The 15,569-nt window shown below is 39.8% G+C and overlaps 1 protein-coding gene across 1 annotated transcript in view; it reads right to left on the minus strand.

Annotated features, from left to right (window-relative positions):
* The window catches only part of KLHL4 (kelch like family member 4), a gene marked incomplete at its 5' end in the record, with an annotated part of 97,534 nt that overhangs the window by 51,189 nt on the left and 30,776 nt on the right, over positions 1-15,569 (minus strand). The window contains one exon of the mRNA XM_081081382.1: positions 510-677. Coding sequence (XP_080937508.1) covers positions 510-677 — 168 coding nt within the window. The remainder of the gene's footprint in view (positions 1-509; positions 678-15,569) is intronic.

Raw genomic sequence — 15,569 nt, forward strand, 5'->3', positions numbered from 1 at the left:
TTTATTTTTTCATATTTTTTTAAAATTTTTTATTAAGCCATTACAAATGTGTCTTTATCCCCCCATTGTCCCCTCATCCCCCCAGTCTTGCCCTCCCCCTCACCCCCTGTTGTCTGCGTCCATCGCTTATGCTTACCTGCATGCATACAAGTCCTTTGGTTGATCTCTTCCCCTTACCTCCACCCTCCCCTACCTTCCCTCTAAGATTTGAGCATCAGATCAATGCTTCCCTGTCTCTAGATCTGTTTTTGTTCATTGGTTTATGTTGTTCATTATAATCCACAAATGAGTGAGATCATGTGATATTTCTCTTTCTCTGACTGATTTATTTCACTTAGCATAATGCTCTCCAGCTCCTTCCATGCTGTTGCAAATGGTCGGATTTATAGGATGATAAAAATCTATTTTCCTGTGTTCCAATTTGTAATCAATGAACTGATTCTTTTCCATTCGTGCTTGTTCATTCATACTCTAATCACCAAATGTTCTGTCTGCATAAGGATACTTACCGATGAGCTGGGATTCGGAGGTGTCCAACAATGAGGAACACATCACAGAGTTGTTTCTCTTTCAGGTAGTTCTGCATTTTATGGAGAGTTTTCTCTGCATGGTTTACAGCATGGAACTCCTCCTCAGGTATGCTGAGGTTCATTTCTTCAGGATGTTGTGTATGTAATCTGAAAGGGGGATAAGAGTGAGAATATGGTTTATTCTCCTAGTGAGTGTGCTAATGTACAGTGGAAATTTAGGCACATCAACTTCTAAAAGAAACATTTTGGAGTACAGTAAACTAAACTTTTCACTCTGATTCTCAATAATTTACTATTATTGTTGCCTAATGTTCCATTCAAGTAAAGTGATGGTGTTTATATCAGGAATTGAACCATACTATGTATGGTGCAGCTGCAGGGCTAGTATTAATTGTCATACACACAAGCATAAACTTCAAAATGCTAGCATATATCTTTAATTTTTGTTGGTATTACAATAATGACATTAGGTATGATATTGTAGGCAGGATTCACAATATTTTTCAGATTCGATTATCACCTGAAGCTTCTTCATGGTGTACTCATTAAAAATTAGAAGTATTTCTTGTATAATCTTAAGCTTTAGAGTTCCATGACATTCTTTATAATGTCAAACCTCTCAACAAAATATACATATTTCCATCTTTTATATTTCTTTACCAGCTTTATTGATATATGATTAATATATAACAGCATGTAAGTTTATTTTACTTTTTATATACCCTTTTTAATCCTCATGTGAGGACATGCTGAGAGAGAGAGAGAGAGAGAGAGAGAGAGAGAGAGAGAGAGAGAGAGAGAGAGAGACTGATGTGATAGAAACATCGACTGGTTGTCTTCTATAGGTGCCCCAACTGGGAATCGAATCCAATGCCAGATATGTGCCCTGACCAGAAATCGAACCAACAACCTATTGGTGTACAAGATGATGGTCAGCCAACTCAGCCACTCTGGCTGGGCAACACTGTGTAAGTTTAAGGTATACAACATGATGATTTCATATGCCTAGATAGTGTGAAATGATTACCACAATGAGATTAAAATATCCATAACCTCACATAATTACCATTTTGTGTACACATGGTAAGAGCATTTAAATTCAACTCATAGCAATTTTCAAGTATATAATACAGTACTATTAACTAGTCACAATTCTGTATATTGGAATCCCCCAAATTAAGTTATTCATCTTCTAACTGGAACTTTGTAACCTTTGACTATTGAGAACAATATGATAACTGTTGATTTTACAACATTGAAATATGTTGATGTGTCTTTTCAACATCACAAAATGGTAGATTTAAATACTAACACAAGCACATAGAAATTTACAACCAGTGGAATCTTAGAAATTTGACGGTTGGGTGAGCATGCTTACATACTTTGCTTGTCACCTTTCTGGCTTCCATGCATCATTTTCCAACGACCAGACAGGATTAGTTTTAGGTACTTTCTCCAACAACTTGGCCTGTGTTGTTGGTTGTTGTTTTTTTTTAAGACAATTAGTCCAGGGTAGCATTATTCTTTTTTACTTTTTAATTCAAATAAAAAATTCACCTCTGAATCTTCTTAACCTTTAAAGACTCTGAGATATTCAGCCACAATATTGGTTGGCTAATCAGGGTAGGATGATATAAATTTCCTTTAAAATTACCTGCTACAAAATGCACTTGTTTATTTTCTATGCCTCTCTCTTTTTGTGCTATCTGTCCCTTATTTCCAGTTCCCCAAATGCCCTATGGCTTCACACTGCTCCATGGTGACCCGAGATCCCCTACTTTGACCCTCTCTGTCAAATAAGAAGGGCCCTGGACTTCCCTATGAACTAAAATTTGTCCTGCTCTCTCTCCTGATCATCATAATACTCAGCTCTCAAATGGTTCCATGGATCTGGAAGTACACTGGAGAGGTTAAGAACTTACAACAGCATGAATTAGTTACCTCTTGTAAGAAGTTCAGTATTTTAACAAAAATTAACTAATTAACTAAATCCAAAAGTTTGTACCTCTAATGGTGTTAGATTTGTCAGGCACACCAGAAAGCTAGGGAGGGGATTTTCCATTTTAAAGCCAAATAACTTAAATCAACAAAAGAGAAGTGCTGGTGAGGATGTGGAGCAAAAGGAACCCTCGTGCACTGCTGGTGGGAATGCAGACTGGTGCAGCCACTGTGGAGAACAGTATGGCGTTTCCTCAAAAAACTAAAAGATGGAACTCCCATTTGACTCAGTGACCCTACTTCTAGGAATATATCCCAAGAAACTAGAAACCCCAATCAGAAAGGACATATGCACCCCTATGTTCATAGCAGCACAATTTACAATAGCTAAGATTTGGAAACAGCCTCAGTGCCCATCAGCAAATGAGTGGATTGAAAAACTGTGGTACATCTATACAATGGAATACTATGCTGCAGTAAAAAAGAAGTTTTTACCATTTTCAACAGCATGGATGGAACTGGAGAGCATTATGCTAAGCGAAATAAGCCAGTCAGAGAAAGATAAATATCACATGATTTCACTCATTAGTGGAATATAATGAACAACATAAACTGATGAACAAAAACAGATCCAGAGACAGAGAAGAGAAGCATCAATCAGACCGACAAACCTCAGAGGGAAGGTAGGGAGGGGTGGGGGTAAGGAGAGAGGTCAACCAAAGGACTTGTATGCATGCATATAAGCATAACCAATGCACACAAGACACCAGAAGGGTGAGGGCATGAGTAGGGGTGTGGGGGGCAATGGGGGGATAAGGACACATATGTAATACCTTAATCAATAAAGAAAAAAATAAAAGTCCGAAAGACTGAGAAAAAAAAGCCAAATAACTTAAAATAAAAACATGAGTCCTAGTGCAGGCTCTGCTGCTAGTTGACTATGTGATTTTGTACAAGTCACTTATTTTCTATGAGCATAGGTTTTCCTTTCTTAAAAACTGAATGGACTCCAGATCTTACAGCCCAAGTGCCCATCAGTAGATGAGCATATAAAAAGCTGTGGTACATTTACACAATGGAATACTATGCAGCTGTCCAAAAGAAGGATCACTTACCCTTTGACACAGCATGGAGAGACCTTGAGAGCATTATGCTAAGTGAAATAAGCCAGTCATAGAAATATGGAACAAGTCTTTGAAAAAAAGCTCAGCATAAAGATTTGAGGTCTTCTCGGGCCTTTTCTGGGTATGGATCTTCTGTGGGCTTACATGTGTGCTTTACCCCACTATCTTTCATATACATGGCTGGAAATTATATATATATATATATATATATATATATATATATATATATAGATATAGATATAGATATAGATATAGATATAGATATATATATATTACATATATAATATCTCTTAATTTCTTTAAATCTCACTTCTATTTCTCCTGTGATCCCTAGATATTCTATTATATTCCTTTATCCATACTATTTTGTCTCCAGATGTTTACAAGTCTGCATTCCCATTGCAATTTTCATGTGTTTGATGCCTGCCATTGGATTCTGTGGCTTCCAATCTGAGATACAAACTATACTATCATTCTCATCTGAGCTATAAGTTAAGTAAATCAATGGTGCCCCTCCCTTATCAGCAGGGGATGCAGTCCAACATCCCCAGTGGATGCCAGAAACTGTGGATAGTAGCAAAACCTATACATACTATTTTTCCTATACATACATACATACATACATACATACCTCTGATAAATTTAATTTTAAGCTAGGTACAGTAAGAAATAAACAACAAAAATAATAGTAAATTATAACAGTAAACTTTAATAAAAGTTATGTGAATATGAACTCTGTGTCCCAAAATATATTATTGTACTGCACTCATCCTTCTTCTTCTTGTGCTGATATGAGATGGTAAAATGCCAAACTTATTCATGAATCTGCATAGCCTTTCCTTACTTACAGTAAATGGCTTGATATCCCTTGTTTTAAGGCAGTGGTTGGCAAACTGCAGCTCGCGAGCCACATGCAGCTCTTTGGCCCCTTGAGTGTGGCTCTTCCACAAAATACCGACTTCTGCGCATGGGCCAGGAAGTTTCAGTCGCACTGAACATGCACGCCCGCACGTGGTATTTTGTGGAAGAGCCACACTCAAGGGGCCAAAGAGCCGCATGTGGCTAGCGAGCCGCAGTTTGCCGACCACTGTTTTAAGGGATCCTCTGCTGAATTCTTTGCATAGGATCAATGCTTCCTGCCATCATAGGCTGCTGTCAATCACAACACATTTTCTGTTCATGTCTTCCACCCATTTAATGCATTTTCCATTTTAACTTAGTACTTATCTTGCAGTGTCTGTGCCCTTACCTTTTGTAGTTAGAGGTATAATAGCCAACTAGCATAACCTTATTTTTCTTTTTTAACAATTTCATTGATAGAACATTTGTTCTTTTAGATCTTAGCAACCTCATCATACTATTTGTCCTTTTCTCAATAAGTTGAGAATTTTCACATTTTTACTTAAAGAAACACTATGTGGCTTCTCTTTAGCATATCTAAACTACCAGCATCATTACTCTTGCTCTTTGAGGCCATTATTAAGTAAAATAAGAGTACCTTGGTCACAAGCACTGCAATACCACAACAGTCAATCTGATAACTGAACAGGTTACTAAGTGACTAATGGGCAGGCAGTGTATACAGCGTGGATTCATTAGACAAAGGGACAATTCATGTTCTGGAGTGGAATGACATGAGATTTCAAAACACTGCTCAGAATAGTGTGCAATTTAAAACTACTTAACTTTATTTTGGGAATTTTCCCATTTATTATTTTTGGACCGTAGTTGACTGTGGGTAACTGAAACCACAGAAAGCAAACCTATGGATAAGGAAGGCTACTGTACTGAAATCAGTTTCTTGACTAACCCACAGTGAGACCAGAAAATGTTTCAAACAAGCTCCACTTTTTTCCTTGTATCCTGAAGAGAAACTAAAAAGTAAGTTGCCTTCCACCCAATATGCCATGTCACCCTTGGATGGGGATGGTACAAGAGCAAGCATAAATGCTATGAAATTTCCTCCCAATTTGAATGTGGCTTTTTCTTGGTTGGTCATTTGCTTGGTTGTTGTTGTATATGTTTCCAGAACTCTCACAAAGTTATTTTAATCAGTCTGTAGTTGTTTATTTGATGTTCCCATGAAGGAATGAGGGTCTGGAGCATCTTAATCTGCCCTTGTGCTGACACAGCAGAAGCTACTGTTGTCTGGATTTATTTAATTTTAAATAAAATATTTGAGGTTCCTGTGTTTTTCTGAGTAGTAGTTTTGCTGCAAAACTATTTTGTAACAATTTTAATTTGAGAAAGAATAGAAGGCATTATCGCAATAAATTGGTGAGATTATTAATTTTAACAGCCTCTTTGGAAGGCTAGTTGGCAATATAATACTGGGTTATGCATACATACAAATAAATTCTTTAGTTAATCTCTCCCCCTTCCCTCTAAGATTCCTCAGTCTGTTGCATGCTTCTTCTATGCCTCCAGGAGTGGGGAGGAGGGAGTCAATGGGGGAAAATGAAAGGAAGATATCTGGAATACTTTCAACAAAAAGATAAAAAACAAAATAAATAAATAAATAAATAAAATTTACAATAAAAATATGTACATACTTTATATTCTTGGAGATCCTCAGAAATACTTTCAAATACGAAGTTGACAATTTGAAACCAGTTATATTAGAGAGCATGCCTTTGAACAAAGTTCAAATGTAAAGGCCTAGAACAGATGTTGATAATATAGAGTGCATACATTTATATTTAGGCATTTATGTTCTCAAGTAGCTTCATAATATTATTTTCTGGTTTTCTTTTGTCAGCCATTTGTTCCATCTTTCAAGTGAGCCATGAAAGATTAAATAGAAACTCCAAATTCTTTTAATGGTGCTGCCTAAGTTCCCAAAATTCATTACAGCAAAGGTTATATTCTTATCGAGGGAATGTAAAGTTACTCTCAAAATTAATTTCTATATTTTTTTTGCTTGACTATATAAATATTGTTTTCTGAAATCCAGGGGAGAACTTTATTGCTTAAATAAAATTTTTATACTTGACTCTCTTTTGGAGGGCTGTTTAAGATTAATTCATATGCTTTTTCTGAAAAAGAGAAGGCATTCTGTAAATGTCCAATGAATGTATTAATTTATGCACACAATTTAATAATACTATTGTAGTTTAAGCTTTTTATTATATTTGGAGTCATGGAAACGAATGATTTAAATCTCAGAAACAGATCGCAAACTTAAAGTTCTCTTTCTATGATAGCTGTATGTATTACATATTAAAAAATTGATTTCGTGTACATAATATTTTGATTCTGAGTGACATAAATTAAGCCATTATTCTAAACCTTTCTAAACTTACAGTAAATAGATAATTTTCTCCAAATAACTGATGCATCCCTTTTTGTTAAATAACTATTGTAATATATCAGATGTGATTTTATTTTAAGATGCTATTTTAAAAGACTGAAATTGTTATTTGAAAGGAAATATATATGAATAATATAAAGCAAGAGCATACAATGTTTTCATTGAATTAAAAGCATATGGCCATCTATGCAATTATAACTGTTATTAATATTCAGAACACTATGCTTTAAGTGCCATGAGAGAGAGGGACACCAGTGTGAGAGATCCTCTTGGTCTCTCCCCTTGAAGTTTCAACAATTTGAATAGCTATTATTCAACAAATGATTCCCAGTTCAGCGCACAAACACATCTGAGAGATTCGCACAGTGAAACATCTAAACCTGGGCAAGTGGGAGTGAACCGGGAGGTGAGAAGGGAGAAGAGATCAAAGAAGTCATGGACTCATCCCTGAAGCCCATAGCTCACTGCAGAGCTCAGCCCAAAGAGCGGAGAAATCAGGTTATGGCTGTCACTACCTTCAGAAAGGAGAAGCAAAGAGATTTAGTAAACATTCATGCGGGAATGGGCGGTATGAGCTACAGCTGAGTCCAGTGACTTGGGCAGGGATGAAGAACAGAGGTGCGGCCATGGTTTTCTGGCAATCAGCATTCCAGGCAGAGAAATGAATCCACAGAGCCTGACAGCCTTCCTTAATCTCCCAGAACTAGCCTCCCCTCATCCTTAGGGTCAGTTGGCAAATACCTTATCTGCAAACTGCAGGACTAGTATTACAGAAACACTTTTTCTCTGAGTTGAAAGGTACACTCTGAGACTCTCCCAGGGTCTGGTGGAAATGAAGGGGGGGATGCAACAGCATCTGCTGGTTACCATTGTTGTGAGGGCAAAGCAACAAAGGAGGTGACCAGGTATCCCCATCTCACATTGAGGCTGAACTTCTGGCGGCATCTGGCTGCAAAGGACAGCACTGGGATTTCACGGGTTTGGAACCCTGAGCAGTTGGTCTTCTGTGACTCTGATGAGCAGATCACAGGGGAAGCGCCCACCTCCTACCGCTGCGGTTGTCAACCTGTGGGTCGAGACACCTTTTGGAGTTGAATGACCCTTTCACAGGGGTCGCCTAAGACCATCGGAAAACACATATATAATTATATATTGTTTTTGTGATTAATCACTATGCTTTAATTATGTTCAATTTGTAACAATGAAATTGGGGTCACCACAACATGAGGAACTGTATTAAAGGGTCGCAGCATTAGGAAGGTTGAGAACCACTGTTCTAAGGGAACAGAGGCCATTTCCTATCACTACGCAAAGATGTGAAAAATAATTTAAAAACTTGTGATTCAGCACCTCCTACTGGAAAACAACATAAAGACTTCTTATCAATCTACTAGAGAAATGGCACTCATACACAGATGCCGAGGCAGAGAAGGAATCCATCAAATACCATGAAAAACCAAATCCATCAAATACCATGAGGCAGCTCAAAGAGAAAATGAATAATATCTAGAAAATAAACTTAGAAACATGTAAATATGTGATTTAAATGATGGAGAATTCAAGATTGAAATTCTGAAAAAAAATCAAGATGCAAGAAAACTCAAATAGGCAGTTCAATGAACTCAGAAACAAAATCAATGAACAGAACAAGTACTTTATCAAATGTGCCGTGCCAGCACAGCCAATGGTTCGGTGAGCCTGAGGAGGGGCGGTGAAGGATTAAAGAAAAGACAAAGAGAATAAAGAGCATGAATGGCTAAGTGGATCTCCTATGCCTGGATGAGGCCACAGAGAAGGATCCAGCCAGCAAGCTGAGACTTTATTTTATAGCCAGAGGTAAACAAGGTAGTGATCACCATAGTTACAATGTTCTTGTGCGTTTCACTTGTTTTGGCAGCATTTGCTGCACCTTGCACAGCCCATTAGCTAACCTAGGAAGGATCTAGGGGGCAGCCATAAGGTCAAGCTTAATTATGCTAAGAAAGCTGTGCCTTCTAAGCTGGGGCTTGTTTATGGCTCTGCCACAGGTCAATCCGAGGCTTAACTCTAGAGCTGCTCCCTACAATCAAAGAGACTGAAACTGAAAAAAACCCAAATGTAAATTGTGGAGATGAATAACTCATTAAAAGAGATCAAGAATGAGCCCTGTCTGGATATCTCAGTTGATTGGAATATTGACCCAATGTGCCAGGGTTTCAGGTTTGATCCCTGGTCAGGGAAGATGCAGAAATACACCTACGAATTGCGTAGGTGGGTGGAACAGTAGGTTGATCTCTCTCTCTCTCTCTCTCTCTCCCTCTCTCTCTCTCTCTCTCTTCTTCTCTCTCTGTAAAAAAATTAAAAAAAAATGACTAACAAACAGAAAATAGAGCCAACAAGGTGGAGGATAGAATTAGTGATGTCAAAGATAGAAATCTAGAAATGCTGCAGAGGAAAGAAGAGTGAGACTTCAGCATAAAAAAAAGAAAGCATTCTAAAAGAACTATCTCATTCAATCAGAAAGAGTAATATAAGTAAAATAGGCATACCAGAGTAAGAAGAGAAAGAAAGGAACAAAGAGCTATTCAAACAATTAATTGACAAGAACTTCCCAAACCTATAAAAAGAGCTACATCCTCAAGTCCAAGAAGCAAACAGAACACATAATTACCTCAATTCAAAAAGGCCTTTGCCAATGCACATTATATTAAAACTGTCAAAAAACAATGACAAAAACAAGAATCCTTAAGGCAGCTAGAGAAAAGAAGAAAATAACTTATATAGGAAAGTCAACTAGGCTATTATTAGACTTTCAGCTGAAACTCAAAAAGCTAGAAGAAAGGGGAACCAAATATTCAAACTACTGAGGGAGAAATTACCAGCCAATAATAATGAATTCAAAAAGTTATGCTTTAGATATGGAGGAGAAATAAAGACTTTTCCATACGTGCAGAAGCTAAAGGGATTTATCACCAGAAGAACCATTGCAGGAAACACTCAAGGAGGTTACCTGAAACAAGAACAAAGGGTCACAGAACTGTGAGTAAGATCACCAATAAACTTAATGCATAAACAGGGATACTTTGTGACAACAAAAACATAAATGGGTAAGGCATAAAGGTCTGAATTTGCAAAGGAGGATTGAGATTAGATGCATTCAAAAGAAAAAGGACGACTGTATATATGAAACTTTCTTTTTCATAAACCTAATGGCAACCACCCATAAAAAAACAAAAACTGAGACACATAACTAAAAAAGAGGAAAGAGAGGAGAAAAGTATGAAATACCACCAAACAAAAACAACAGACAGAAACACAAGGAAAATAACCAATGGAGACACAGTGTTCCAGAAAACAAAAGATAAAATGACTATAGAATATCCTCATACATTAATAAGTACCATAAATTTAAATGGACTGAATTCAGCAATAAAAAGGCACAGAGTAGCAGACTGGATCAAAATAAAATCCAAACACATGCTGCCTTTAGGAGATGCATCTGACCTGCAGAGACAGACATAGATTCTAAGTGAAAGGGTGGAAAATGGTTCTCCAGGCAAATAGCATCCATAGAAAAACAGGTGTATCTATACTTATATCTGACAAAATAGATTTTAAGATAACAAAGTTAAAAAGAGACAAAAATGGACATTTTATATTGATAAAGGGAACACTACATCAAGAAGACATAACACTTCTCAATATACATGCACCCAATCAGGGAGCACCGGAATACATAAAATAACTACTAACAGAAATAATGGGAGAAACTGGCAAAACACACTCATAATAGGGGACCTAAATACTCCATTGACAGCTGTAGATAGATCATTTAAATAGAAAGTCAATGAAGAAATATCGACCTTAAATGACACATTAGAGAAAATGAACGTAATTGACATTTATGAAACATTTTATCCCAGGACATCAGATTACACATTCTTCCACAGTACACATGGAACATTCTTAAGCATAGACCATATGTTGGATCACAAAACTAGCCTCAACAAATTTAAAAAGATTTATATTCTGCCAAGCAAATTCTTTGACCACAATGTTTTGGAATTAGAAATTGACTGCAAAAAGGAAGTAAACACCCTACAAACATGTGGGTATTAAATAATATACTACTAAGAGTGAGTCAAAGAAGAAATAAAATAGAGACAAATGAATAGAATAAATTACAATAGGTCGTATCAAAACTTCTGATGCCCAGCCGGTGTTGCTCAGTGGTTGAGCATTGACCTATAAACCAGGAGGTCACTGTTCGATTCCTGGTCAGGGCACATGCCCAGGTTGTGGGCTCAATCCCCAGTGCGGGGCATGCAGGAGGCAGCCAGTCATGATTCTCTCTTATCATTGATGTTTCTATCTCTAGCTCTCCCTCTCCCTTCCTCTCTAAAATCAATAAAAATATTTTTTTAGAAACTTCTTGGATATAGCAAAAACAGTAATAAGAAGCAAGTTTATATCATTACAGGCCTATCTCAAGAAACAAGAAAAATCTCAAGTAAACAACCTAACATTACATCATAAAGAACTAGAGCCTTAGCTGGTTTGGCTCACCAGATAAAGTGTTGGCCTGCACTAGTACACTACTGCTAGGAATGCAGACTGGTGCAGCCATTATGGAAATTAGTATGGAGTTTCCTCAAAAAATTAAACGTGGAACTACCATTTGACCCACTGGTCCCTCTTCTAGAAATATATCCTAAGAATCCTGAAGCATGAACCAGAAAGAATACATGCACCCATATGTTCACAGCATTGTTATTTACAATTAGAGGCCAGGTGCACAAAATTCATACATGGGTAGGGTCCCTAGGCCTGGCCAGTGGTCAGGGCTGATTGGGGCCTTCCAGCTGTCAGCTGGGGCCTTCCTTTGTTCTGCGCCACCCCCTACTGGTCAGCGCATGTCATAGCGAGCAATCAAACTCCCAGGAAACTGAGACAATTTGCTCAAGGGGACAATTTGCATATTAGGAGTTTATATAGATAGATAAGATCTGGAAACAGCCCAAATGCCCATTAGTTGGTGAGTGGATAAAAATGTTGTGGTATATTTGCACAATGGAATATTATTAAGCTGTAAAAAAGAAAGAAATATTACCCTTTGAGACGGCATGGAGGGACCTGGGGAGTATTGTGCTAAGCGAAATAAGCCCATCAAAGAAAGACAAGTATCAGATGATCTCACTTATATGTAGAATCTAATGAACAAAATAAATTGATGAACAAAATAGATCAAGAGACATAGATGCATGGAACAGATTGATGAATCTCAGGGGGAAGGGGCAGGGGTGGGAAGAGCTTAACCAAAGAACTTATATACATATGGTATATGCATCACCCATGTGCACAGACAATAATGTGGTGAAGGCCTGAGGGTTCTTGGAGCAGAATAGAGGGGGGGGGGGAATTAATGCGGGGGGAGGGGAGGGGGGTGGGGGAGAGGACATCTGTAATACTTTCAACAATAAAGATAACATTTTTAAAAAATGGAGCTTGGAAGCCCTAGCCAGTTTTCTCAGTGGTTAGAGTATCAGTCTGCAAACTAAAGGGTCCCAGGTTTGATTCCAGTGATGGGCACATACTTCACTGGCACCCTCAATCCATGGCCCTGGTCTGGCATGTGCAAGAGGCAACCAATCAATGTGTTTCTCTCACCAGCAACCGTCAATCTATCAATCTACTATCTGAATCTATGAGTTGGCTTTTTAAGATTCCACATTTAAGTTAGATCATATAGTATTTGACTTTGTCTGACTTATTTCACTTAGCATAATGTCCTCAGGTTCATCGATATTTACACATGGTAGGATTCCTTCTTTAACCATTCATCTATAAATGGACACTTAGGTTGTTTCCATGCCTCGGCTAATGGATAATACTGCAATGAACATGGGAGTGTGATATTTCTTCAAGATACTGGTTTAATTTTCCTAGTATATATACCCAAAGATTGGATTGCTAGATGATATGATAGTTACATGGGTTTTAACCAAAAACCAAATTGGTCTTACTTTGATGATGTGCTACAAAAACTTATGTTATAATAATCCTACAAAAATATGTATACTCATATCTGTGTAGTTTGGTTGTCCATAAATTACAACTAAATAAATTTGATAACACATTCTAGTAATTTAAGCTGTTTGATGGACTATGATAAATTTGGGAACCTATTCTGATACATCCTAGCTTTATTTGCATTATGATAAAATTAACATAACATATAAAAAGTAGAATAAGAGGCCTGCAAATAAACATCATCCTAACTGAAACCAACAGCCTCTAGAAGCTAGGCCTACTTACAATTTAACAGGGGACAATGAAGTAATTTCCAAAAATAAATGTGAAAATTAGCTAGATGGATAAGGGTGGAATATTTGGGCCATGAGGTGTTCTATTAGTATTCCTCAAGTTATACTTTTTTATTTTTTTTACTTTAAGGGCTACTATGAGATGTCTAGAAGCAATATTGTCACTGGGCTCTAAAAGCAAATGCTGGTCAACAACACTCCCTTTAGGTATCTGGACTTCATCTTAACATAAAAAAATGCCTTGGCATACAGAAACAGCTAGCTGTTTATGAAACTAAGAGGCACATAATTATTGACCAAGGGAATGAACATGTCATTTATATATATATTATATCTATATCTATATCTATATCTATCTATATCTATCTATATTTATATCTACACTAATAAAAGAGAAACATGGTAATTGGCATACGACTGCTACCCTTCCCATTGGCTAATCAGCGAGATATGCAAATTAACTGTCAGCCAAGATGGCGGCCGGCAGCCAGGCAGCTTGAAACTAACATGAGGCTTGCTTGCTTCAGTGACGGAGGACTCCAACGTTCCCCGCTGGCTGCTGCAGGTCTCTGAGCCTGCAGTTTCAAACATTGTAACAAATATAGACTCCCAGAAACCAGCTTTCAGCGAGCTGGGATCTCAGAGCTGGAGTCAGAGCTGGAGTTATACATTGTTTCGATTACCTACTTTCAGCAGCGGAGGCCTAAGAGCTGGAGCCTCAGAGCTAAAGCTGGCCCAGAATAAAAAAGAAAAAAAGAAAAAAAGGAGCGGTTGGGAGCTTCCGTCACCCACCAGCCTGAAAACAGCCCTCAGCCCCTCACCCAGACTGTCCAGGTACCCCAGTGGGGACCCCCACCCTGAAGGGGGTGTGACCAGCTGCAAACAGCCATCATCCCCTCATCCAGGCTGGCCAGGCACCCCAGTGGGGACCCCAACCCTGATCCAGGACACCCTTCAGGGCAAACCAGTCGGCCCTCACCCATGCACCAGGCCTCTATCCTATATAGTAAAAGGGTAATATGCCTCCCAGCACTGGTATCAGCGGAGCTGAGAGGCCTCCCGGCACCGGGATCAGTGTGACAGGGGGCAGCGCCAAACCCCCTGATTGCCCTGCGGCTCTGTGTGTGACAGGGGGCGGGCCCACAACCTCCCTATCCGCCCTGTTCTGTTCATGACAGGTGAAGGCGCCCCAACCCCCTGATTGGCCCTGCTCTGTGGGTGATAGAGAGTGGTGCCCCAACCCCCGCCCCCCTGCCCGCCACGGGCTCTGCTCTGTGTGTGATGTGGTAGAGCCATAACCTCCCCATCGGCCCTGCCCTGAGTGTGACAGTGGCGGCGCCCCAACCCCCTGATCGGCCTTGCTCTGTGGGTGACAGGGGGCAGTGTGCCAACTCCCCTATTGGCCCTACTCTGTGAGTGACAGGGGGGAGCTCCTCAACCCCCTGATGGGCCCTGCTCTGTGCGTGACAGGGGGGAGCTCCCCAACCCCCTGATCGGCCCTGCTCTGTGCCTGACAGGGGGTGGCGCCACAACCTCCCCATTGACTCTGCCTTGCGTGTGACAGGGGGCGGTGCCCCAACCCCTCAATCGGCCCTACCCTGAGCGTGACTGAGGGTCGCATCGCAACTTCCTGACCCGCCCTGCTCTGTGCATGACAGGGGGCGGCGCCCCAACTCCCAAATCAGCCCTGCTCTGAGTCAGGCCAGGGGCTGCACCTAGGGATTGGGCCTGCCCTCTGCCACCCGGGAGCGGGCCTAAGCCAGCAGGTCGTTATCTCCTGAGGGGTCCCAGACTGTGAGAGGGCACAGGCCGGGGTGAGGGACCCCCTCTCCCCCCTGAGTGCACTAATTTTTGTGCACTGGGCCTCTAGTATATATATATAAAATCAGTAGTGGACATACTGGGATTAAGAGTATAGTTTTTTAATACTAAGGGTACAGTTTTTATAAGCATTTTTTCTTCTAATTCACCAAATGCTAACAACTTCTATGGCCTATTTGATATACTACTATTGCATTCCATCTTGCATTAAAGTTATTCATATATATATTTTATGTCTTACTAGAGGCCCAGCACATGAAATGTGCAGGTAGGGTCCCTAGGCCTAGCCTGTGATTAGGGCCATCTTCTGCCCATTTGCCAGTCCCCAGGCTGAACATCTCCTCCACCGCCGGGGCAGGTAGGTCGAGGGCATGCCCCACAGCTTCTGTCATCCCTGCAAGCCCCAGCAACAATGGCAGTGGTGGTGGCGGCGGCAGTGGCTCCCACATGAGCATCCCCGAGTGGGCAGCACATTCCATCAGTGGCCGGCCCAGTGCATGCGCATGGAGGTGAAGTCGCTGGTGCCCACTTTCCCACTGGCCTG

Source organism: Myotis nattereri (genome assembly GCF_964212035.1).
Source record: "Myotis nattereri genome assembly, chromosome: X".
Lineage (NCBI taxonomy): Eukaryota > Metazoa > Chordata > Mammalia > Chiroptera > Vespertilionidae > Myotis > Myotis nattereri.